The sequence below is a fragment of the Barbus barbus genome, assembly GCF_936440315.1.
Source record: "Barbus barbus genome assembly, chromosome: 19".
Taxonomy (NCBI): Eukaryota; Metazoa; Chordata; class Actinopteri; order Cypriniformes; family Cyprinidae; genus Barbus; species Barbus barbus.
In genome coordinates, this window is record NC_136747.1 from 19,754,164 (window position 1) to 19,777,987 (window position 23,824).

At 37.3% G+C, this 23,824-nt stretch overlaps 3 protein-coding genes across 3 annotated transcripts; all 3 read left to right on the forward strand.

Moving 5' to 3' along the window:
* Positions 1-278: 278 nt before the first annotated feature.
* On the forward strand, positions 279-1,377 carry LOC306885197 (homeobox protein Hox-A13a; the record flags this gene model as incomplete). Its single annotated transcript, XM_079441587.1, has 2 exons — positions 279-963; positions 1,136-1,377. 2 exons carry the CDS (start codon positions 279-281, stop codon positions 1,375-1,377), a joined length of 927 nt encoding a protein of 308 aa, XP_079297713.1.
* A 6,952-nt stretch (positions 1,378-8,329) lies between these two features.
* Positions 8,330-10,095, forward strand: LOC306885128 (homeobox protein Hox-A11a; the record flags this gene model as incomplete). Its single annotated transcript, XM_079441473.1, has 2 exons — positions 8,330-9,124; positions 9,863-10,095. The coding sequence occupies exons 1-2, from the start codon at positions 8,506-8,508 to the stop codon at positions 10,093-10,095; spliced, it is 852 nt and encodes a 283-aa protein (XP_079297599.1). The 5' UTR covers positions 8,330-8,505.
* A 10,317-nt stretch (positions 10,096-20,412) lies between these two features.
* Positions 20,413-21,458, forward strand: LOC306884905 (homeobox protein Hox-A9a-like; the record flags this gene model as incomplete). Its single annotated transcript, XM_079441142.1, has 2 exons — positions 20,413-20,929; positions 21,220-21,458. 2 exons carry the CDS (start codon positions 20,413-20,415, stop codon positions 21,456-21,458), a joined length of 756 nt encoding a protein of 251 aa, XP_079297268.1.
* Between the last annotated feature and the right edge of the window lie 2,366 nt (positions 21,459-23,824).

Sequence of the window (23,824 nt, forward strand, 5' to 3'; positions counted from 1 at the left end):
TTTTATTTACTTACGCATCCCTTCACCTTTTAGAGCATCTTGAAATGGATGGAATCCTTTGACAGATTGTCATCTCACATCACTGGATTTGTTCTCGGTTTAATTGTTAGCACTTGAGCTGATTATCGTCCTCGTTTACATATCACATGACCAGTCTTGAGCCAATCAAGGCGTGATTCTGGTTATGCTCAGGGTGCGTCAGAGTCGCTTGACTCTTGCAGAATCGACTATCTCGTCTTTCTCAAAAAAGAGCCATACGTCTCAATGTCCGACAGGCTATGACAACGTCACTGCTTCTCCGCCCGCGCTGGATTGACCCGGTCATGTTTCTCTATGATAACGGTGGCGGCTTGGACGACACCGGCAAGAATATGGAAGGGTTTACGGGAGGTAACTTCTCGCCGAGCCCGTGCAGGAATTTGATGGCTCACCCTGCCTCTCTTGCTCCCAGCGCTGCTTATCCGTCAAGCGAAGTGGCTATCGCTGGAGCGGGTGAGCCTGGGAAGCAATGCAGCCCCTGCGCAGCCGTCCAGGGTTCAGCCAGCGCTTCAATTTCCTACGGATATTTCGGTGGCGGTGGATACTACCCTTGCCGAATGTCCCACCATCACGGTGCCGGTGGAGGTGTGAAGACATGCGCCCAGTCCCCCGCCTCTGCCTCACCTTACGGTGAAAAATACATGGACACGTCCGCTTCTACAGGCGAAGATTACACCACCTCGCGCGCCAAAGAGTTTGCCTTCTACTCGAGCTACGCCTCGAGCCCGTATCAGCCAGTTCCCAGCTATCTGGATGTTCCCGTAGTCCAGGCAATGAGCGGGCCTGCAGAGACCCGGCATGAGTCCTTATTACCAATGGAGAGTTACCAACCGTGGGCAATCACAGCTAGTGGCTGGAACGGGCAGGTCTACTGCACTAAAGAGCAGCCACAGACGGGAAACGTGTGGAAGTCGTCTATACCAGGTGAGGCTAATGGCAGAATAAGGAACAAACAAATATTCCACAAAATTAATACATTTCATATAGCTGTCAAAGCACTATGTTCATGTTGCGTATATAACAAAACACCCTTAAACTATTATCCTTAAACATATTATTTGAATACTTTTATTGTCATTTTTATCTTCAGAGGCAGTGTCTCACGGAGGGGCAGACGGTAGCTCTTTTCGCCGCGGGAGGAAGAAACGTGTTCCATACACCAAGGTGCAGCTGAAGGAGCTTGAAAGGGAGTATGCCGCAAACAAGTTTATCACCAAGGACAAACGCAGGCGGATATCCGCTCAGACAAACCTGTCTGAACGACAGGTTACTATCTGGTTCCAGAACCGACGGGTAAAGGAGAAAAAAGTCGTCAACAAATTAAAAAGCAACAGTTAGCTTTGCACTCTGTAAATGCAAGTGAACAGTTTTAAACAGCAATGGCCCATACACATTCAAAGCAATGAAATTATAGACGTTTTAAAGAATGTTTGTTTTCCTTGGACTACCGCTTTGAAGTGACCACTTTGGATCGGACAGGGTTGTTGGTCATTTCTTGGCTGCAAACGCTGTATGGCCATATTACCAACTCAGGACAAAGAGGGTCAAAAGATAAGTTTGTTTGTTGAGATTATTTTCTGCTCACCAAAATATCTTGTGCAGAGAAATACATTGGACATTGAAATTGTGTTACGGTAACTCTTTAAAGTGTGGTACGACTTTTCTTTCACCACCTCCAGTGTCGATTATAATTGAAATTATACTTTGCTTGAAATCTCAAGTTCATGCAATTTCGTCTCATGCTGGAGAATATGAGGTATGGAGCCTGTAGTTTATTAAAGCCATGTACAATCTGTGGTTATATTTGTGCCAAACTAATATACACTTCACTATAGACTTAGTGCGTGTTTGTGTGTTAAACAGGACCTGTGTTTTGTCGTTGTATAGTGTTGCGCGAATCCGTCCTAATAAACCATTCATAAGAAAAATATGTCGACTAAATAATTTACACTTTTGTATTGCAACATCAAACCACAAGATAATATTAACCATTAATATGGAAAGAATACTAAATTTGAATGTAAATTGAATTTAACATGTTGACTAGCTCTTTGTAAATGTAGTAGCTAGTTTGTATAAGCAAGTAATTAACCTTTTTGGATGGTTTCCAAAGCTTCATGGACTGTAAAATATGTGTCTTCGTGAATATACTTTTTTTTTTCTTGTTCATAGATTGAAACAAGAAATGATGCATTTGGATTTGTTCTCGAGAGAGGTGACTGCATACCTCGGCCGTATGATAGAGCAATTGCGCCATCTTCTGATGTACATTTGTAAGTGAAGCGACTGGTCTTGGTCATGTTAATTATTAAATTGAATAAAGCTTAAAAATAAATAATTGTACAAAATGAATCACACACAATAATCTGTTATGTATCAATGTATAACTCATTAACTTTACGCTTTTCTGTCTTAGAAGTTATTTTCCACAGCGTATGTGTATAGGTTAATAATATAAAATAAGTAGGCTATAAGAAAGCAAAAATGAACTCAAACAATAAAATATATATATTAAAAAAAAACGAACACAGAAACGTTTTTTAAACAACTGTTTTTTGTTTGTTTGTTTGTTTTTAACTGTATTATTAACAATAAAGTTTTGCCTGTATTGTTGAAGAGAGATTGGATCCGTTTACATTGCTTATTGGTTATGACAATCATAAACAAGCAATAAATTATTATGAGTGCTAAGTTCATGTACGATTACATAATTATTTTACATACATTAAAAATGTAAATTGCCGAGTAATGGATTGATTGAGACAGAAATGAGGAATTGTAGATAAATGTTAATTTATTTAACATGACGATACGTCTACAAGTAAGAGTCCTTTATGAACATCGTGTGTTTATCAAGCCTCTGGCTTTTAAATCGATTAATATCAATCTTTAAAAAATGCGCCATGTTTTGCTCGAGTCTTATGACATATCAGATATTTGATTTAACGTGATGTTATTTTATTTATTTTTTTATTTCTTAAAAAATATATAAATTTTAAAGAGTTTTTTAAATGGAGTTCCTGGAGAACACATAATCGTTGAGAACTTTTTACGGCATTTTACTGCTGCTGCTGAATACTCTCGAATTTTGGTGTTACGAGCTGAGCTTCCATTTGATTTTTGGAGTAAAGTAGGCCTAGCTTTTGGAATAGGCTAGTACTTTGTTTTTAGTCATGTCATGAGTAATTTCAGATCAGGTTTGATGGGGTGTTACAATATTATAGCAAATAGGCTATAATTTTGGCAAATAGGAGAAGCCACACGTTCACGATCAGACATGCATGTAAAAAGCTTTTTTTTTATTTCTTTATTTTAGCTTTCCTCAGCAAGAAGCTGTGAGTTGCTACATTATACAGTAAATATAAATCTTATTATCAACTAAATTTAGCAATAAATACTTTTTTATCAAGATGGGAATACAACAGTAAACTTTAAATTCTGCTGACTGCTCAAAGCTACGCATTATCGCAGACAAAATCGGCTAGTCTCTAGGCCAAAAATATAGACTATAAAAAATATTTGAACCGTAATTTGTTTAACTCTTGGTTGGCACAGTTATGAAAGTAAATGTCAAAGTTTTAGGGGGAAATTATACCACCCTGGTGTCAAGGCAACCACATTTTTGTCCCATTTGTGGCTAAATGTGCAGTTTAAGTTTTTCCGCGTGAATTAGCCTATAGGCATATCTTCCATGATCTGTTTATATAATTCCTTTAACGACTGTCTCATATCTACTTTGTATTTCCATTACAATAGTTTATTATTATTATTATTATTATTATTATTAGGCTATTATTATTATTATTATGTAGAAGGCTTTCAGGTTCTTTTTGTATCTCCATACACACCCACATTCATATTGGATCATAACTTCTCCGACTATTTGAGAGTCACCATATGAGTCACAATATTCAAATCAAAATAATCCAAAGAATTGCCAATGGTTATGTGCTTAGGCGCTCCAAACTCACGTTTCAATTTTCTGTGTCGGTTTATGTGTGTGTGTGTGTAAGGTCAGTTGTGTTGACGTAATGTCTCAAGTGCGCGCACGTAGTCTAGAGAGAGTGAACGGATCTTGACCATACACAAATCCTGTGCTCATTAGTAAATCTGGTTTCTGGCGCCATCTAAAGAACAAAAATAGAATCGCATCTGCAATTCTTTGCATTTCGTTTTATATATGCTATTGTTGGTATCGGTTATAACAACCAGTCCGAATTCGACTATTGTAGGTTACATCTTAATAAGGACCTGTGATAACTAGAAACACTGATTTGTTTAAATTATTTTAATGTGAATTGTTCTAGCCGACATAGTTTTAAGATTTGGCATGTTGTCTGAATTGTTAGAAAAACATAAAACTGCAATTAAAATCATATAAAAAATAAATTAATTAATTCTAAATAAAACACAAATATAAACCTATGGAGATAACATAAATAGCCTATAGACAATTGACAAAAAACGTTTGAAAAAAAAAAGCATTGTATTTATACTTGCATACTCAGTTTGGCTCAAACAATTGAATGTTTCATTAAAGAATGTCGGAATGTGTTGTGAGACAGATTCGGGTTTTGTGAATGACTTAAATGGCGCTGCGTTTCTCTCAGGTTTGATTCTGTGCGCCGTTAAAAGGGGTTAAACCTCGGGGTGGTCGTCTAGACAATGAAAGCCAAGGCCACAGACAATATCTCAAGCGTATATCTGTTTTAGCTTGTATAGGCTATCTGATTGTTGTTTCTAGAGGAAAAATTAATTTGATAACCGTTTCTTGCCATTTTCTAAATAATGCATTTGATGTAGAAATTTAGCTTTTTATCTCCGATGAAGGCCTGTTCGCCGAAACGTGTTAATACAATAAATAACTTTTTTAAATTCCATTTTTATTCCTTAATTTCTGCATTCCACAAGTGTTGCTGGTTGCGTTTAATTAGTATTTTTGCTTTTTCCTCTTGTTGGTGTTATGAAGTTAATAACCTCACAAGATAGAAATCAATGACGCAAAGTCTTTGTCAGATACAGAAATACATTTGTGTGCTCATTTATCGCTTTGTTTTGTTTTTTATTTAAATGTTAAGTTTTTAAATTTTGTTGTATGCATTTGTCATTTTTATTTAATTTCTTTGTTTAAAATGTACATATATGTAGTAATTATAATGTTTTAGCTTTTAGTTTTTTTTTTTTTATATATATTTTTTTTTAATTAGTTTTGGATCTCTTTTTAGTTGTTTTAATACTACAATTGATTGCTTCTGTTGTCCTCATTTGTAAGTCGCTTTGGATAAAAGTGTCTGCTAAATGACTAAATGTAATGTAAATGTAAATGCTATTTTTCAAAACACGACTTGGTCCAATAATTTTATTGCTATAAAGTAACCAACACACTTCTAACGGTGAAGGATGTGGTAGAGATAAATACAAAGAAGTCTGAAACAACGCTGGTTATGTTTAATCAGTATGCTGAAATTCAAACAGAAAAATTACCTAAATGTGCTTCATGTGATACATTATTTAGGCTAAGGGATTTTGTTGTAGTCAAAAATAACATTGTTAACCTAAAAGCGTTTGGTTATGGTTATGTGTCTTAAACCTGCAAAAAACCAGTCAACAATGCGCGATGCTCTTGAAATCTCATGAGTTAGCTTAATGGTTAAACTTAAAGGTGTTTTTGCTTTAACATTTGTAAACAAATAGTTCATGGTGCATGTAAATATTTTAGTCATGATTTTATTTCATTCTCAGTCAATCCCTGAATTGTCGTGCACTATTAAAACAATGCTGCTCAGAATCTTTTGCCATTTTTACCATCTTGTTATTATTATTGTTTTATTCGTTTTATCCTCATTAGACTTAACAAAGAAAACCAACGCTAAATGATATTAGGCCTATGTACATTATTTATTTTATTATCATTAGCCTATTGTTGTTATTTACTGTGTACATTACACTGTTGTATTTAATCATCGCTTTAAAAAATTGCAGTGCAATTGTAATAGAAATGATCGTTATAGCTGCACGCATTTTAACAAATACATTTTATTTCGTATCATCTAATTTGTGACTGTAATAGCAGTCCATTAATTCCCAAACCTACCAAACATGTTGAATAAAGCACAGGGTTCAAAACAAATAGCTTTAATTGTTATGTTGTAGTCGTACCTAAAGTTATATTCACACTATACGGACATTGCATGGTTCCACGTGGTTTGGCTGCAAAAACGTGATTTTTGAACAAATTAAATGTTAATTAGCTTTTGCTGTGTGTGATATATTTACTCTGTGTGTGAGAGAGACGCAGGCCTATATTATATTGAAGTGGAGGTTTCGTTCGTTTTTTTTTTTTATTCTTGTGCCTATTTTTCCTACTTGTCACATTATATTGCTCTCTGTCGTTCCTTTGTATGGTTCCCTGATGTGAAAGCGAAGTTTGTGAAACTCCATCCGGGGCATAGAGTGGCTTGCGTGGCGTTTGTTGTTCATTCTCTTTTTCAGACTTGCGCGGTGGGCGGTAGCCCGTCCCCCTCCCCGAACTTGAAGTCGACCGCACAGCCAAGTCTGTGCGGTAAATGAGAGAGGGGGCTGTGGGCCGCAATGCCAGACTAGATACACTGTGGAACGAAACAAAAAAGCAACAGAATGAGATTATATCATAACGTTATATAACATCAGGTTATATGATTCAATCTATTTCGCATAACATAGGCCTATATTTAAAGATGGTTGTATATATTAATGTACTTATGGCATTATGTTCGTATATTCTTATTTCAATTCATTTTCCTATAGCCTACTAACTAATCTTTTGTCTAAACTATCTTTCCTTATTTTTGAAACTGTTGTTACAGAGAAATTGTTGTCTTTATAGCTACATGTTGCATGTTGTCTTGCTCTGTTGTGTTAAAAGGAGAGTAAAAAGGGGGTCGCATTATGTAGAACCTACAAATTGCAATACAATCTCTGCTTTCCAGTTACTCATCGCAGGTTTCCGTTGTACTCGGGCCCCAAATTACTGCTGAAAGCTTTCCAACACACGGCGCGGAATTTGTCTTGAGTTGACGAAGAGGCGGAGCGTCTCGTCTTGGTGCCACAGATTTTGTATTTGTAGCCTATCATTCTGCTAATTATTGTGGAGAATTTATTAGCATAAAATGATCATATCATCAGAACATATTAAAACGTCCGACAATCACACGTTACAAACTTTATGAAAGTTGCACTAAACGAGGCTCATGTTACTTACCTCCCTGTGCGTTCCTTGGAGGCACGTAGGGTGCAAGGGGATTAAGGGTTATGTGTTGTAGAAAACTGAGGCCTATACTGGCCTAATCCAGATTTAAGAACCACGGTTAAACTCATTTATTCTCAGGCCGTTGAAACCTCAGTTAAACTGTTTTCTATAGTAGCCTACTTAATGAGCTGCCAGGACAAAATGCACGTAACAGTTCAAAAACACAATAACAATGTTCTGAAATTTTTGAAAGCTGCTGAAATTGTGTTAAATAAAATTAGGCACTATTAGGTAAATCCATATAATGTGTAATTTATTCAGTAGACCGAGGTCAATACTTTCTGAATAGTTCGTTCGTCGTGTGAATTCAATTTAGAATGATTTTGCATTGAAAAATTTGAACGGAGAAGTAATGATCTAATTATTATTTTGAGTAATCATGTCTTCAGATTTACAAGCATAATCATTAATCATCATACACATTTTGTGTCAAATAACTTAACAATGACAACAAAAATGTAAGACGTGAGACTGAAAGGTATAGTGCAAATATTTTTTAAATGTCGATAGTGTTTTATAGGAAGTCTGGATTAGCCTACAGAAGACACATGTACACGTACCAGCCTTTGTATCAAAACAGTCTTTTTTTTTTTTTTAATGCCGATGGTTTTATGATAGTATTGGTCGCTTGCAAGCCTTAAGTAGCTAACACTGTGTTCTTGACTTACAAACTTCTAAGAATAGACTACAGTAGCCTAATTTGGCAAGACTTTGTAGGCTATTTATTTTGTAGAATGTCATTTCATAACGTATATTTGTACATTTAAAATAGGAGATTTAAAAATCACAGTCAGTCGAACACAGTCCAAATTATTTATGTTAAACAGAGAGTGATTTAATTTTCACAAATTAGTAGGCCTATTCGCAAACCAATTAGAAATTCATTCGTAATTCTGTCTGAACTTCCTTAAACAGTTTGGATCTGCAATTAATTATCTTTCACTGTCAATATACAAACAAAACAAGTGAGCGAGGATCTGTCCATTTCTTTTCCAGACCACGTGATCCCGGCATCAGTTGGACTGGATAGAGATGGATTTCCACGTCATCTTACGTCTCAAAAATTCTGCCTCGCGGATACCCCTACATCTCGGGTAAGAGGCACGCGCACATGAGAGCTATGTTGTGGGCGTTGCGTTTAGGTCTCGCTAGCCCAAGCTAGAAGCTGCGCGGGTACAATGATGGATTTTGACGAGAGGGTTTCCGTTGGCTCCAACATGTATCTGCCCAGCTGCACGTATTACGTTCCGGGGGCTGATTTCTCCACGTTGCCCTCTTTCCTTTCCCAAAGTCCGTCTTCTCGTCCAGTTACCTATTCTTACTCATCTAACCTGCCTCAGGTGCAGCATGTCAGGGAGGTTACATTCAGAGACTATGCTATTGACGCGTCCAGTAAATGGCCTCACCGGGGTCCTCTGGCTCAGTGTTATCCGTCGGAGGACATAGTACACAGGGAGTGTTTACCAGCGGCAACGACAGTTGGTGAAATGTTCCCCAAGAATAATGCATCTGCGTATTATCACTCATCGAACTCGACCTCTGCGTCCAATTTCTACGGCAATGTTGGAAGAAACGGGGTGCTTCCTCAAGCATTTGACCAGTTTTTTGACACCTCCTACGGGGGCTCGGACAGTGTAGCGAACAGCGACTATGCAGCGAGGGATAAAATACACTCCAGCAAACAGCCAACGCCAGCGCCCGCACCGGAGCAGGAGTCCGAAGGAAAGGAGCGACAGGAGACTAGTAGCCCCGAATCGTCTTCCGGAAACAACGAGGAAAAGACTAGCGGTGCGAGCAGTAAGTATGAGCTCAGCGAGACTGTCATGCGAGAAAGTTAGCAATCTTGGGCGCTCCTGTTAAAATTTTTACATGCTGTTTTATAAGCATATAAGGTTTATGGAGGGCCTGAGATTTTCCCAACAAAACCTAGGCTACATATAAACTGTGAGAATCACGTGCTTGGAATTGAAATTGGCCATGACAAGACTCAAAGCTAGCGCATTTTTAACTTGAACTTTAAAATGTATTTAAGTGGCCGCAGTGATTTCACAGGATTGTTTACAACAGTCAAGAGTAACAAGCGCCTAGTTATTCTCTGGTAATTAATGCATGTTTTTAAAAACTAAAAATACGTTATTATATGCTAGCATAAAATATATGTATATTTTAAATTTTACAACCCTTTAGATGGAAAATCTGTTGTTTGTAGCCTAAATAAACTTTAGATCTAGATTTGTCTTTGTATTTATTAACCTTAACAATGACAATCACAGATAGATAGATAGATAGATAGATAGATAGATAGATAGATAGAAAGATAGACATATATATATATATATATATATATATATATATAGGCTATAGATAGATAGATAGATAGATAGATAGATAGATAGATAGATAGATAGATATTGCGTGTACAGTAGTGTACTAACTTCTTTAACTTATTTTCATATAGGCTATATAATAATCTTATTTTTCATAATCTAATCCTTTGGAGTAATGATCGTTTGTTTATTGGTCATTTTCTGTTAGGTGGACACAGGGTTCGCAAGAAGAGATGTCCCTATACAAAATTTCAAATCCGGGAGCTCGAGAGGGAATTTTTCTTCAGCGTGTACATCAACAAAGAGAAACGGCTTCAGCTCTCACGGATGCTTAACCTCACCGATCGCCAAGTGAAAATTTGGTTCCAGAACCGGCGGATGAAGGAAAAGAAACTAAATCGGGACCGGTTACAGTATTACAGTACCAACTCACTGCTCTAGGGCAAGGAAATAACAACAGATACAATACAGCAGCTGCAGTAATGAGATCACATACAAGACGTTACAGACTCTCAGCGGTTAACTTCAAGTTCGTGACAAGGCACCTTTCACTTGTATACAATTATAGAGAGCATATGACATTGAAATTAACATTTTAAATACGGGTTGTTTGTGCTCGTAATAGATAAATGTATACAATTTTTGGCGAACAGAAATAATTTAATTAAGAACTCGTGATACACACAGAACATGGACTATTCCGCTTGCAGTTGTGATGATACACGCGAAGATTGAGTGAAACTGGCTGAAATATTTGGGTCTAAACAAGGAAAGGCTTTTGACAAGTTATTCGCTTGGCGTGTTAATTTTTTTTGTGGAGGAATGTTGTACAGGTTGGCCTAATGATTTGGTGTGACCAAATTATATAAAAAACTGCTAAAATGTTAGCGTTACTGCTCCCGGACCCGGTTTCCAAATTATTTATTTGATTTGCCACCAATAGCCTAACTTTCATCCATCCTTGTTAGTGAACGTATTTAAGCAATAACACTTTCTTCTACGGCCGTCTCTCGGGAATGTAAACGACTCATTACAAGTAACTGTGTAGGCTACTGACTAAAATGTGATCATCGATCATCCAAAGATTTCACTTGCTGCAAACTCTGTGAACACAGAAATTAAACAGACAGTGTGCCTGACCGAACGGAGAACATGCAATCTCGCTAAATCTCATCCCCAATCATAAACATTTTCGGACTCGAAATTGTTCATCTTTATGAAGAGAACTCTTTCAAGCTTAAGAAATAACGTTTTCACAATGACCTTATTCGCCCATGTTCTACTTTGCACCGTTATGAACATTATCCTGGGGTTAAAATAGGGTTTGGCTGATTGTAATCCAGCAATTCATCTTTGCTACATATGCTTCCAAAATTAAATAATTAAAGGGGTACAACGTATACTTGTAGTACACCGTTTTCTTTTGAAATATATCTATAATTGTGTACATATTATGCCTCAGTATACACTTGCGCATTATGTGCATTTATATAAAAAAAAAACAATGTTTTGTTTTGTTTTTATTCTTTTTCTTAAGAACTCTCTCGGACCATAAGAAGAAACAATTGTTCTAACAGTTACACCGTCACAGTGTTACAGTACTATTTGCAGTGATCATCTGAATGTTTTTGGCCGTACTCGTATAGTGTTCATATATGACAGCCTAAGAGCAATAAACTAAGACAGTGGGAGAGAGAAAGAAAGTAGAAAGTAGAAGAAAAGGGGAGAGAATGACTGAGTTTATGGTTGCTTGCTGCAGAGCGACAGGGCCTGGTTGGCGCATCCTTTGAGGCTCTGAGGAATATCCGCCTAATTACGGGGACATCCTCCATGTTGCTTCAGCAACACGACCATAAAAGCTGTCTGTGTCTGGAGCATTTGGGCAATTGCAGTGTGGTGTCATAAACCGTCTGAGAACCAAGGTTATTAGCCACGATTCCAAGGGTACAGAGGCAAAGAGTTTGACTTGCGGCTTTCAGGAGTGCTCGTGTGCTTTGCCTGTTGTATTCATTTCACACTAAAAGTTTTTCCTGACGTGCGTTGTGCTGTTTTCTCTGTTTTATTTATTGCTTATTATTATTTTTTTTTATTTTAAGTTTTTCTCTATTTACATATGACTTAAAGTAGGTTCAAATGGCCTCCATTGGGAGGCACTCGTGAGATCAATGTCATGGGCGTGGATCATTGATTGAACAGGAGGATATCTGCTAACTCAAATGTTTGAATGTAAAATCGTTGAATCGTTGTTTTGACGTTGCCTCAAAACAACGATCCAATACATATGTATATATATATATATATATATATATATAAAATATGGTCGATAAAGAGACCAACTAGTTCGGGTTCCCTGCAGGTGCTCCGACCGTACTGCCTTAAATTCAGACAGTCACTAAAACATTCCACAACTGTAACCGTCTGGAACAGAACACGCATTAAATGTCCACTGTTCTTATTATATTAAATATGATGGTATAAAATATTACGGTATTAAAAATTAACTTTTACCACTGAATCAAACAAGTTTATGGCAAATGAACTATGCTCCGTCGATTAAGAAATCCATTAAGGATATACTAAAGACGTTTTCGCTTATATCTTTGAGCAAATGTAATAGATTTTTTTTTTTTTTTTTTACAAAAATGGCAAGCTAATTTATGGCCAGCAGTAATCAAGAGTTAATTGGTCTCAAAAATTACGCATTTAGTTCATTCGAGCTTTCAGCGTTGATTGAACATTAACGGGAGGACAGTGACTGTGCTGTCTGAACAGCTCTTTTTTTTCTGTCCCGTTGACAAATTGAATTATGTAATTTAAAATGGTGTTTGTAATTGTGAAAATCGTGCTTTTCCGCATTAGGACTTAAGTAACAGGATGAAGAGGTGAGAGCAGACGGATGGGTAGTGTTACAGTGCTTGTGGACTATTTGTCTCTAGTGCAAAATAAATGCTTCCGCTGATAGCAATAAAACGTGACATTTCTGTTCTTGAGTTTCTCTTACAGCGAACTCGATCTTGGGAACAAAGAAACGTGGAAATGAAAGGGTTGAGTTTATTTTGCATTTATATAGCATTTCAGCTTTGACAGGTATAGACATAATAACTAAAATACATAAGCCTATGAAATATTACGTTTAGATCGACAAATATTAAATAAGTAAAGAGTTGTTATGTGTTATGAAGACGGAAATAGTAATGTCAAGTGCATGTTAGTGTAGTCCCCAAATTAGGCCTAACTTCATTAGGCCTATTAGTCTAAACCTAGTCTATTTCTCATATAGGCTACTCCAGTCACTAATTAACTAACCACTAATAAGATAAATGTATTGTTTTAAGCGGGTGGATTACTTAGCCTATGGTCTGTACTAAAGACAAACAAAATAATAATGATGAGTTTATCTGTAGCCCTATCACATTTTTGAATTAAAGGTTTATGATTCAGAAAATTCTATAAAATAAGTGGATAAGGAATAATAAACACGAGAGCGGGGAAAGGTATTGTTAGCAACATTATTTTAATGTCCACAGTTCCTTAAATTACTTACATTGTTACATTAACTTCATAAAATGTAAATAAGGGTTAGATCAATCTTATTTATATTAGACTATTAAAGAAACAAAGAGAGATAAAGGTTAGCCTAAGAAATGTGGACATATTTTGGAATATATGACTGTTGGGCCTATAAACGATAAATCCCCTTTTCACGTTTATATTTAAACTTGAATTTGAACAAGCTAGTGTCAGTGTCAATGCAGCTTGAAACGTTGTGCTGTCTGTGTTTTGTTTGTTTTGTTTTAGCATGTGGATATTTAAAGTCTTCGATACGTTAAATTTGAAAACGGTACTTTCTAATGTATGCACCAGAAATGGCAGCAGTGTTATTTTGTCTTAGACATAATTCTACAAATACTTAATATTAATCCAAGAATTGTCATTTAGCCTATGTTTTGATGTTAACACGTAGGCTGATAAACTGACTCTCCTAATTTCGATCTAGGCCTATGTTTTAAATTCGAAAAATTATGTGCTTGTTAATATAGGCCTTGTTTATTCGAATTTTAATGCATGTTTTAAAACGTTGTGTATTTTTCAATCACTGAGGGTGAAAAAAAAAAATTGTGGTAACCCGCAATTTCACACATGCACGCGTTTTAACTCGTATGCGCGAGGTTGAGCGCAGAATGGCGCATAGCGCGAGAATCTAGTCGTTCCACATCTGTTCTTCTCTGCAGTCCAAACGTTGCTGCTATACAGACAGGTGACGCAGGCCTGGAGGGGTGTGGCTCTTTGTGTTTCCAGGCTCCAAGTGGTTGAAACGTGCTCACTGAATTGATCGAGGACACCTCAGCACACCCAGCTTGTCAAACGAATTAAATGACCACCAATGAGCTTTCTTATGCACTATCCCCAAAACATTTCCCGGTAATGGCGTGGGATGTGTTAGCGCAAAATGGAGTGAGTGCTTTTTGGATTCCCTAAATAATAAGCGGACTGAACCTGGCAGCTAGATAAGCATCAGTAACTGGAGTTTGGCATCTTACTTTGAAAAGCGACATTACTCACAACCCAGCAAAACTTCAGACAAATGTGGCTGCTCAAACCATAACTGTGACCAGCATGGCGATGTGGTTTGGAGCAGCTCGTGTCGCATCGTTAATACATTTTGCCTCTGTCCTCAGGACATCAAAGAATTTCGAGCCGCGGATATGCACTAAAGTAGCATCCAGCCACACCTGAAAGAGGATTATGGTTCACGGAATGCGTCGGGCTTGTGCTAGGATCCGATTGTAGCCTATCTTGCAGGGATATAGGCCATCTGACGTCGAGCCTAGTCACTACTGCAGTAGCTGCCTATTTAGACCTCCTCATATCTATTATGAAGCAAACAAAATGGAGATGATATTAGTGTTGTCTATACGCCGGATGGCAACGATGAGGAAAAAGCACAGGAAACGTAGCACAATCGGGAAATATGTCAGACTTGCTTGGTGCAATGTGGCAAAGGTAATTTCTGTTATAGGTAAGGTCTTTAATATATATTTGATACAATTTATTAATTACTAACATGCCTTTGAAGCCATATGTATTCATCTGGTGCAGAGACTATATAATATACAATAAGCCTAGCTAAATAGCATGTTAAATAAATTGGAAGTGAATACAAATCCAAATGAATCAACTGAATGTAAGTACTATATCCAGACATTTACTGACAGAAAAATACTCTTAAACAACATAAACATAAAATGCTATATGACAGAATATGCATGGCTCAAAAAAAGACATATATAACAAAATATGCTAAAAAAAAAAAAGTCTGTATGTCATTTTTGGTATATAAAAAAGACACAACATTTAGATATTCCTTTTCGAAATATTCGACATTCCTTTCCTTTTTTAGAAGTGATCTCAAATATTGTTACTTTGTGTTTTATTTTAAAACTAAATGCCTGAAACAACACAAATTTACTTATGCAGACCATAAAACTATTTTATTATGCAGCCACATTTTGCTGTCACTAGCTTTACTAATAGCCTACATGTGCTATCTTGGAGTGTTCAGCAAACTGGCTAACGGAAGATTTTCCGGAAGAAGCGCTGTCCTTACACCAAACAACAAACCTTAGAGCTGAAGAAGAAGTTCCTCTACTGTCTACAAGATGTAGGCCTACTTGACTCAGGAGCGCCGCCTAGAAATCAGCCGCAGTGTGCATCTGACAAGTCAAAATATAGCCTAGTTCCAGAATCGCCGTAGGAAAATTGAGAAAATGACCAGCGCAAAGAGAAAGAATCCTCGAAGTCTGTCACCGTTAAGAATTTTCTTAAATTTACATGAATGCATATAAATGAACCACATGATTATTGTTCTATATATATATATATATATATATATATATATATATACAACCTATATATATATATATATATATATATATACAACCCGAATTCCAGAAATGTTGGGATGTTTTTTTTTTTATTTTAATCAAATGAAAACTAAATCACAGCCAATATTTTATATTTCATAGAGAACATAACAAATGTTGAAACTGAGAAATGTTACACTTTTATCCACTAAATGAGCTCATTTCAAATTTGATGCCTGCTACAGGTCTCAAAAAAGTTGGCACGGGGGCAACAAAGGGCTGAAAAAGCAAGGAATTTTGAAAAGATTCAGCTGGGAGAACATCTAGCAGCTACTTAATTTAATTGACATCAGGTCTGTAACATGATTAGCTATAAAAAGGATGTCTTAGAGAGGCAGAGTCTCTCAGTAGTAAAGATGAGCAGAGGCTCTCCAATCTGTGAAAGAGTGCGTAAAAAGATTGTGGAATACTTTAAAAACAATGTCAAATTGCAAAGGCTTTGCAAATCTCATCATCTACAGTGCATAACATCATCAAAAGATTCAGAGAAACTGGAGAAATATCTGCGTAAGGGACAAGGCCGAAGACCTTTGTTGGATGCCCGTGGTCTTCAGGCCATTAGACATCACTCATCGACACGATTCTGTAATTGACATTAACAAATGGGCCCAGGAATACTTACAGAAACCACTGTCGGTAAGCTCAATTTGCTGTGCTATCAGCAGATGCCAACTAAAGCTCTATCATGCAAAAAGGAAGCCATATGTGAACAATGTCCAGAAGCGCCGACGTGTCCTGTTGGCCAAGGCTCATTTAAAATGGACTGTTTCAAAGTGGAGAAGTATTCTATGGTCAGAGGAGTCCAAATTTGACATTGTTGTTGGAAATGACAGACTCCATGTCCTCCGGGCTAAAGAGGAGGAGGGAGACCTTCTAGCGTGTGATCAGCGTTCAGTTCAATAGCCAGCATCTGGTATGGGGGTGCATAAATGCATTTTTGAGCTCAATTTGTGCATACAATTGTAAATTTTCTCAGTTTAAACATTTCTATTATCTATATTGTGATTAAAGATATTGGCTAATGCGATTTGAAATTCTTTTAGTTTTAATTTTACTGAAATCTACAAAACGTCCTAACATTTCCGGAATTCGGGTTGTGCGTATACACGCACACATATATATATATATATATATAGCCTATATATATGAGCCTGGACTCATGAAAATGCGTATAAATTGTATGCCAAATAAAAACAAAAACTCGTGGTATTGATATGCAAAAATGACTTTGGAGTGCATATGCACGTGTTTGGCATGCATATAATATGCAATTTTCGCGTGCATTTGATTCGAAATTTGTTGACGTGCATATGATACGCATCTACCCCACAATCCTAATCCTACCCATTGCATACGGTTTTTGCGTATCAATACCACGAGTTTTTGTTTTTATTTGGCGTGCTATTTATAAGCACTTTCATGAGATCTGTTTGTATGTATATATATATGTATGTGTGTGTGTGTGTTTGTTTGTAAATATATACGTTTGTTTACCCTTTTAATTGTATACATAGCCTACTTGTTTCCTTATTTTTGGGAGAACAATAATCATGTGGCTCAATTACCAACATATCAATTTATATGATTTCGCTTTGTTCTTGCCATGCAGTAGGCTATGTTTAGTAGGTAGGCTATGTTTAGTATGTTAACATTGTGCAAAATAAATATACTGATTATATTGCAATTATTAATTTATTAATTATTAACTATTTATTAATTAATCTATAAATTACATCTACCTAGGACCTTGAACTACGAAGTATGAAACCTCTGTGCGACGAAGCAGAAAAACAAATGATTTAGTGTTCTGGCATCGGATAAAGAATGTGCTTGTATGTGTCCAAACTTAAGCATAGGCTATAATCATGGTTTTCGGTGTATATTTTGCATTTGTGCTTACATGACTTTTGTTGAGCTGTGAAAGGGTAATGTAATATGCAGCCTATTACGTTATAGATTTATTAAATTCCCCGTTAACCCCGGCGGAAATGTACAGTATTTAAGCATACTTCAGCGAAGGGCCACAATATGTACAGACACCGTGGTATTATGGCGAGTTTAGTCTGCTTTTGTGGCATTTTATTACTGGCTACTTTATGAGGCTCACTTTTCTGAGTGACTACCCTCAGTACAGACTGGATGGAGGCAAGAATGAAGACGTTCGGATTTCAGGCGATGGAAAACAGTCATTTTTTGGTACGCCGTTTCATTTAAATCAAGTTAACACAGGTAAGATGCGATTCTGATATGAATAGTCTTGGCTGTTACGAAAAATGCATGTTGTTTGATAGAAAGTGCATATTAAATATTAGATGAAAGGTAATGCGGGCGATTTGTTTTGATATCGTAAGTTGCTTTGTCTGAAGAGTTGAAAGCAGACTGTTGAGTGGTTTAGGTAGTTTCATGTTGTTGGGATTATATATTTAAACTCTGCAACACGAAACTGTCTTAATTGCCCCAGTTTCAGTCGTCCGTAACCTAAGACATCGAAAGAGTCCCAAATAATTTAAATTCCCATGAAATGTAAAGCATTATTATTATTTCAGAAAATGCCTTTTGAACACAATCGCCGTTGTTTGATGTTTGCATTTTCGGACTGAATGTAGACACTGATTTGTTGAACTCTGTGTAGACAGTACTTGACAAGGCCTCGGTTACGTCCAATACACGGAAATCGAGTCTTGTCTGCTGTAAGTAACAGCGACCTCGGTGGCGTGCCACTGAGCTCGAGAAATTGCGTTCCCGCGGCTTCCGCCTAGCATCGTAAGAAGTGGCTGAACACAAAAGGAAAGATTGGCTTTATGGTGGCTCTCCAGTACAGCTAAAGGGAATTTATTTGTGCCTAAAAAGCATGAATAACGCCTATGGTAAAACTTGGTTGTGTCCACCCTCAATACCACGACTGAGGTGCCCTTGAGCAAGGCACCGAACCCCCAATTGCTCCCCGGGCGCTGCAGCATGGCTGCCCACTGCTCCGGGTGTGTGTTCACGGTGTGTGTGTGTGTGTGTGTGTGTGGATTTGTTCACTACTCACTGCTGTGTGTGTGCACTTGGATGGGTTAAACGCAGAGCACCAATTTCGAGTATGGGTCACCATACTTGACAATACGTCACGACTTTACTTTACTTTACTTTTACTTTTAACAAACACCCCGGTGCAGTTTACGGCCTATAAGGGCCGTGCTGTTTCCGTCTCTCTCTATTCTTTCTTGAGAAGTGTCGTTTCCTGCTGTAAAATAGTAAATTTCTTCTGAATGCCCTTCTGGTAATCACTGATGGACTATTAAACAGTGTGAACAATTATTTAATTATTTAAAAAAAAGTTATATTCCGTTTTCATTGTTGAGACTCACAATTACTGAGCCGATGTGCATTAAAGACTTTCTTCTTTTATATGCCAGTTGAAAATAAACATGATTAAAAAATGTAATGGTATTTTACTCGTTTTTACTTGAGATTCATTTATTGTATTATGCTTATATTGCCTTTCTTTACTTTTATCTTTTTTTTTTGTTGTTGTTAATTTTGTGCGCTTGTGCCGGTAGGCTATAATGACGTCTTTTAAATGCTTTTTGTTTGGCAAACATAATTTATATCAAAACGATACATAAATGGAATCCATTTATTGCCAATGATTGCCGAATAAAACGTACAACAACAACATTTATAATAATAATAACAAGTAGGCCTATCAATAATAATAATAATTAGGCCATATTAGTAATTTGCTATATTCTGTTGTTACTATTTCTAGTAGTATTCGTGTTAATAAAAGCGCTTTAATTTTTAAGTGGCACTTTTTATTCTGTACCAAGTCATTGAATGTCATTTGAATTGACATTTGAATGTCATAGCTTTTTTGATGTTGTCTTTTCGATTAAGCAGATTAATATAATTTGATAAATGTAATGTTGTAATTGACACATTGTATGTTTCCATATTCATCGTATTCTTTGTGGATTTAATACTTTGAGACATTTAAGGCTTCTGTTTAGCTGCGATGTACATTTTATATATTTTTCTAGACCAATTTTTCTGAAATAAATTTACTAATACAAACATTCTTGCTTTTCTACTGGGATGCTACCGATACTGGTAATATACAAGCAGTAGCCGCTTGCTGCTAACCATGAAGTGAAAATTTAGCTGACCATGGTAGCTTCCCATGTGAATCCAGGTCGTCATGTACAATGTACTGTAACTATTTGATCTCAGTGGTTAAAATATCAAAACCAAAACTGCACTGCTAACAAGTAGGGAACACGTATTATGTGCAGTATATGAAACAGGCCGTTCATTCCATAGTAGGCCTATATCTAATTCTTCTCAATTTGTCGTATATACAGTTTGAATGCATTTCTGGCAATGACTCCTGTCCATGATGTTTATCTGCAGAAAGGCTCGAATGCAGTCAGTTCACGTGAGACATGAAATTTTGTAAACAACAATCCTTGCATGGGATTGTGCTTTAAATAATTAATTTATCCAAATTCAGAGAATAATTCCTTTTTTTTTTTTTTAAGTTTTGCAAATATGCCCATCTTTATTTCTGACCGTAGCTCGATTGTTATTTAACAGGAGAAGATTAAAAACAAAGCAATCTTTTTTTTTTAAGCCTACAGAAATTCCATTGATTTTTTTTTTTATGTTCCAATGGTCACGTGTGCACCTTACCCAATCAAATGGCAGTTTGCGCTCAACTTATTAGCTGACTGGTGCTTTGTGAGGGGGAAGTTGCCTCTCCATTTTCACAGATTGTTATTTTGTGAGCGTGTTACTATATGTGTGTGTTAGTGTTTTTATGTGTGTGTATGAATGAGAGTGTGTCCCGGCCATGTCGACATCCGGAGCTTTGACAGGATATTATGTTGACTCTCTTGTTGTGCCGGACAACGAGGAGACTCGTTTTTCTTCAGGTTCAGGACTAATTCAGCACAGGCCCTCCGTTCTAGCCACAGACCATACAGAGGTCGGTTCCTGCACATTCCCGGCAAAGCAACCCGTTTATTGTGGCTCGGGTTGGGGCCACATCCCAACGCATTACTCTAGTGGTGTACCGTCAGTGTATCAGCCGCATACGCAACCTCCAGTAGCTGGGGATTACGTGCAGTCTTGGCTTTTGGACTCTGCATGTGGGCTGCCACTCACTGAGGTACCGACGATCCATCATCACTATCATGCCAAACCTGATGCAAATAGAACGAATGATAACGGCACAGAGGCCAGTTCACATGCCGTACTCCCCTCCGGAGACTTCACTAACGGAGGATCTTCTACCGACATTGAGACAGCATCTGGCCGGACTGCTGACAAGGGAGGCGAAATAGAGGAGAAACCGGGCGCTGATCCAGGTAAGGCTGGACAAATGGTATGATATAGGAGTACAATTATATTACATTTATATTAAGCACTATTGATAAATTCCTGCATTTTAACATTATTCTCCTTCTAGTTAAATGCTGTAAAATCGTGCGAAATAGGCTATTCACTTCCGTTTAGGCGTGATTGTTACGAGGCCCTGAGATATGTTTGGGTAACTGTGATTTATTCCTGGATTTTAGATATATAGGGTCTTGTGTTAAAATCATTCTCTAGCTTTTGCTTTCGAAACCCTCATTCCCTTCCCTCTACCTTTCCCCAGAAAACCCTGTGTCCAACTGGCTACACGCGAGCTCGACGCGTAAAAAACGATGCCCTTATACTAAGCACCAGATCCTCGAGCTGGAGAAAGAGTTTTTATTTAACACTTACCTCACGCGCGACCGGCGGTACGAGGTCGCCCGTCTACTGAACCTCACGGAGAGACAGATCAAAATTTGGTTCCAAAACCGCAGGATGAAGATGAAAAAATTAAACAAAGATGGAACGAAGGACGACTAAGAATGAAGCACGTCGTGTAGGTGAGGATGTGAGATAAACCATCCTTTTACTGAAATGATAATGTCGTGGAATTTTACATTGGGACTTGTTATTCAAGCAGTTTCTTAAAGCATGCTGGGATCCAATAGCCTACTTTGATATATTGGATTAGGCTATTTGTTTGTCATAAGTGGTTCCTTTTTAATAAATACGGCACAAATCTATTTTTCAGACGTAGCCTATGTTTAAATACTCGCTGACGCAGTATTCTTTAAAATTATGTATATCATTTGGACCAAATTTATTAGTAAAGAATGAACATGTCTGATATATATATATATATATATCATATATATATATGCATATGCTGTTCCTCTTCCATTGTAGTTAGTATATCAGTGTGTATTTCGGGCCGCAAATTAACAGTTTTCTTATGTTCTGTAGCGTTTCCTAAATTTTCACTAGAAAAAAAATGGGCCCAGGTTTAAGCTAATACACTTGAGTACATGAGTTCTTGTACCCTTAGAAATTATTTCCTTTTGTATGTGTCCTTAGAAATTGTTTTGTATGGACAATTGTGACATTACAACTACCTAGACACCACTACCTAACTATTTGTTTTGATTCGACCAAAATTTTCACGCCATAGGCTATCAGCCGATGTGATATTGGGTGAACTTCAGGGAATAAGTAAAAGAAAAAAAAAATACTTAGCTGTAGAAAAGCACTGTAGGCAACTTTTCAAATACCTCATGGTCTGTTGGCCGTCATATATTGTCAGTTTACTTAGTTTTTGTTTTGTTTACTTACATTTCTCAGATGTAATTTGTGATTTTATTTATTGAATAATAAAAGCATTTCATATCTCCAAACAAGTCTCCCTTAGATTCAGTAGTCCTCGTGACCTTTTAAATAACAATTATGTTAAGAGCGATGTATTAAATTACGTGCATGTAAACATTTAATTCTGTATATAGCCTATATATATTTTTTTAATTTTCTTGTAGTTTCCAGGCTTTTCACAGAGTTGTATTTTGCATACATGTAAACATGATAGTCGCATTTTATAGTGCAGCCGCTATTTTACAAAAAACCGACAGCGTTAAACATCCTTAGATGTAAATCAAAATGTGTTTAAGTCTTATAAAAAAAACGCGAATTTATTTTATCCATACCAGGAGATGGGTATTTCACAGACCTGCCATCAACTCTTGAGGAATGTGTTCTGAGGCCAGGTTATGCTGGGCGAGTTTGTACTCGGGGAGAACAAGCCCCGGTCTGGCCAGCCCGATCTCACGGCAATTCGTGCATATTTTACGAGGTGGCTAATTCGTACGAATTCGTACGACCTCACTCGTACAAATTCATACGATTTTTGCTAAGTCGTACGTATTTTACGAGTTGCCAATTCGTATGAAACCCCGCCCCTAAACCTACCCATCACCGGGGTTTAGACAAATCGTACTAAATCGTACGAGTGAGGTCGTACGAATTCGTACGAATTAGCCACCTCGTAAAATACGTACGAATTGCCGTGAGATAGCGTTGGTCTGGCAGATGAGGTTGTTAGCTGCATGCTGCCATAAAAGACAATTACTGCTATAACCGTTTATGGTTTGCAAACCGCTGCGAGGCGAGGGAACGCAAAGCAACCCAACAGAGATAGGACTGGACAGCTGGGGCCAGTGAGCAACGCACAAAGTGAATCTGTGGAATTAAAAAATGCAGATATAGTGATATTGTGTTGGCCTCCTTGGTGAGGTGCTTTTGCTCAACGTGATGTCTGTTCAAACATACAAACATTAAAATATAAATATGAATGTTTTAAATGATGGACGGCCTATACTGTAGCTACCTACTTTGAGGCAAGTGGCACAGGTAGCGGGGGACTTTGACTTCAAAGTCCTCACCACGGAGACAAGGCAATGAATCACAGACACGGCAACAGACATTGGCATTCCATTTTCAATGGTTTTATGGCCGTCCAGACACAATTAGACCGTTTCCAGAGGCCCGACACCCATTTGGAGAGGTGTTTTTTCTTCATTCACCCTTCGCTTTCAGAAAGACTTACGTGCACAAAAAGCCAACGGAAATAATCTAGTTTTATTGGCCTCTGATTGCAGTTTGCCCTACGGCACCCTTTGTGTAGGTCTACACGATGAAATGGAGGCGTTAGTGCAAATTCTACAGAAGCTTTAAAGCAATACTGATTAAATGAAAATAATGAAAATCTTTCATATTCTTGCTTTCATTTGCAGAAATTAATTTGCCCATAACACATTGTCTAATCGTGGACGTCCAAGCATAAACGAAACCACTCCGTCAAAGTAGTTGTCTGCATTGTTATACAGTCTGACCACTTGATGTCAGTAAAACCTCAAAAT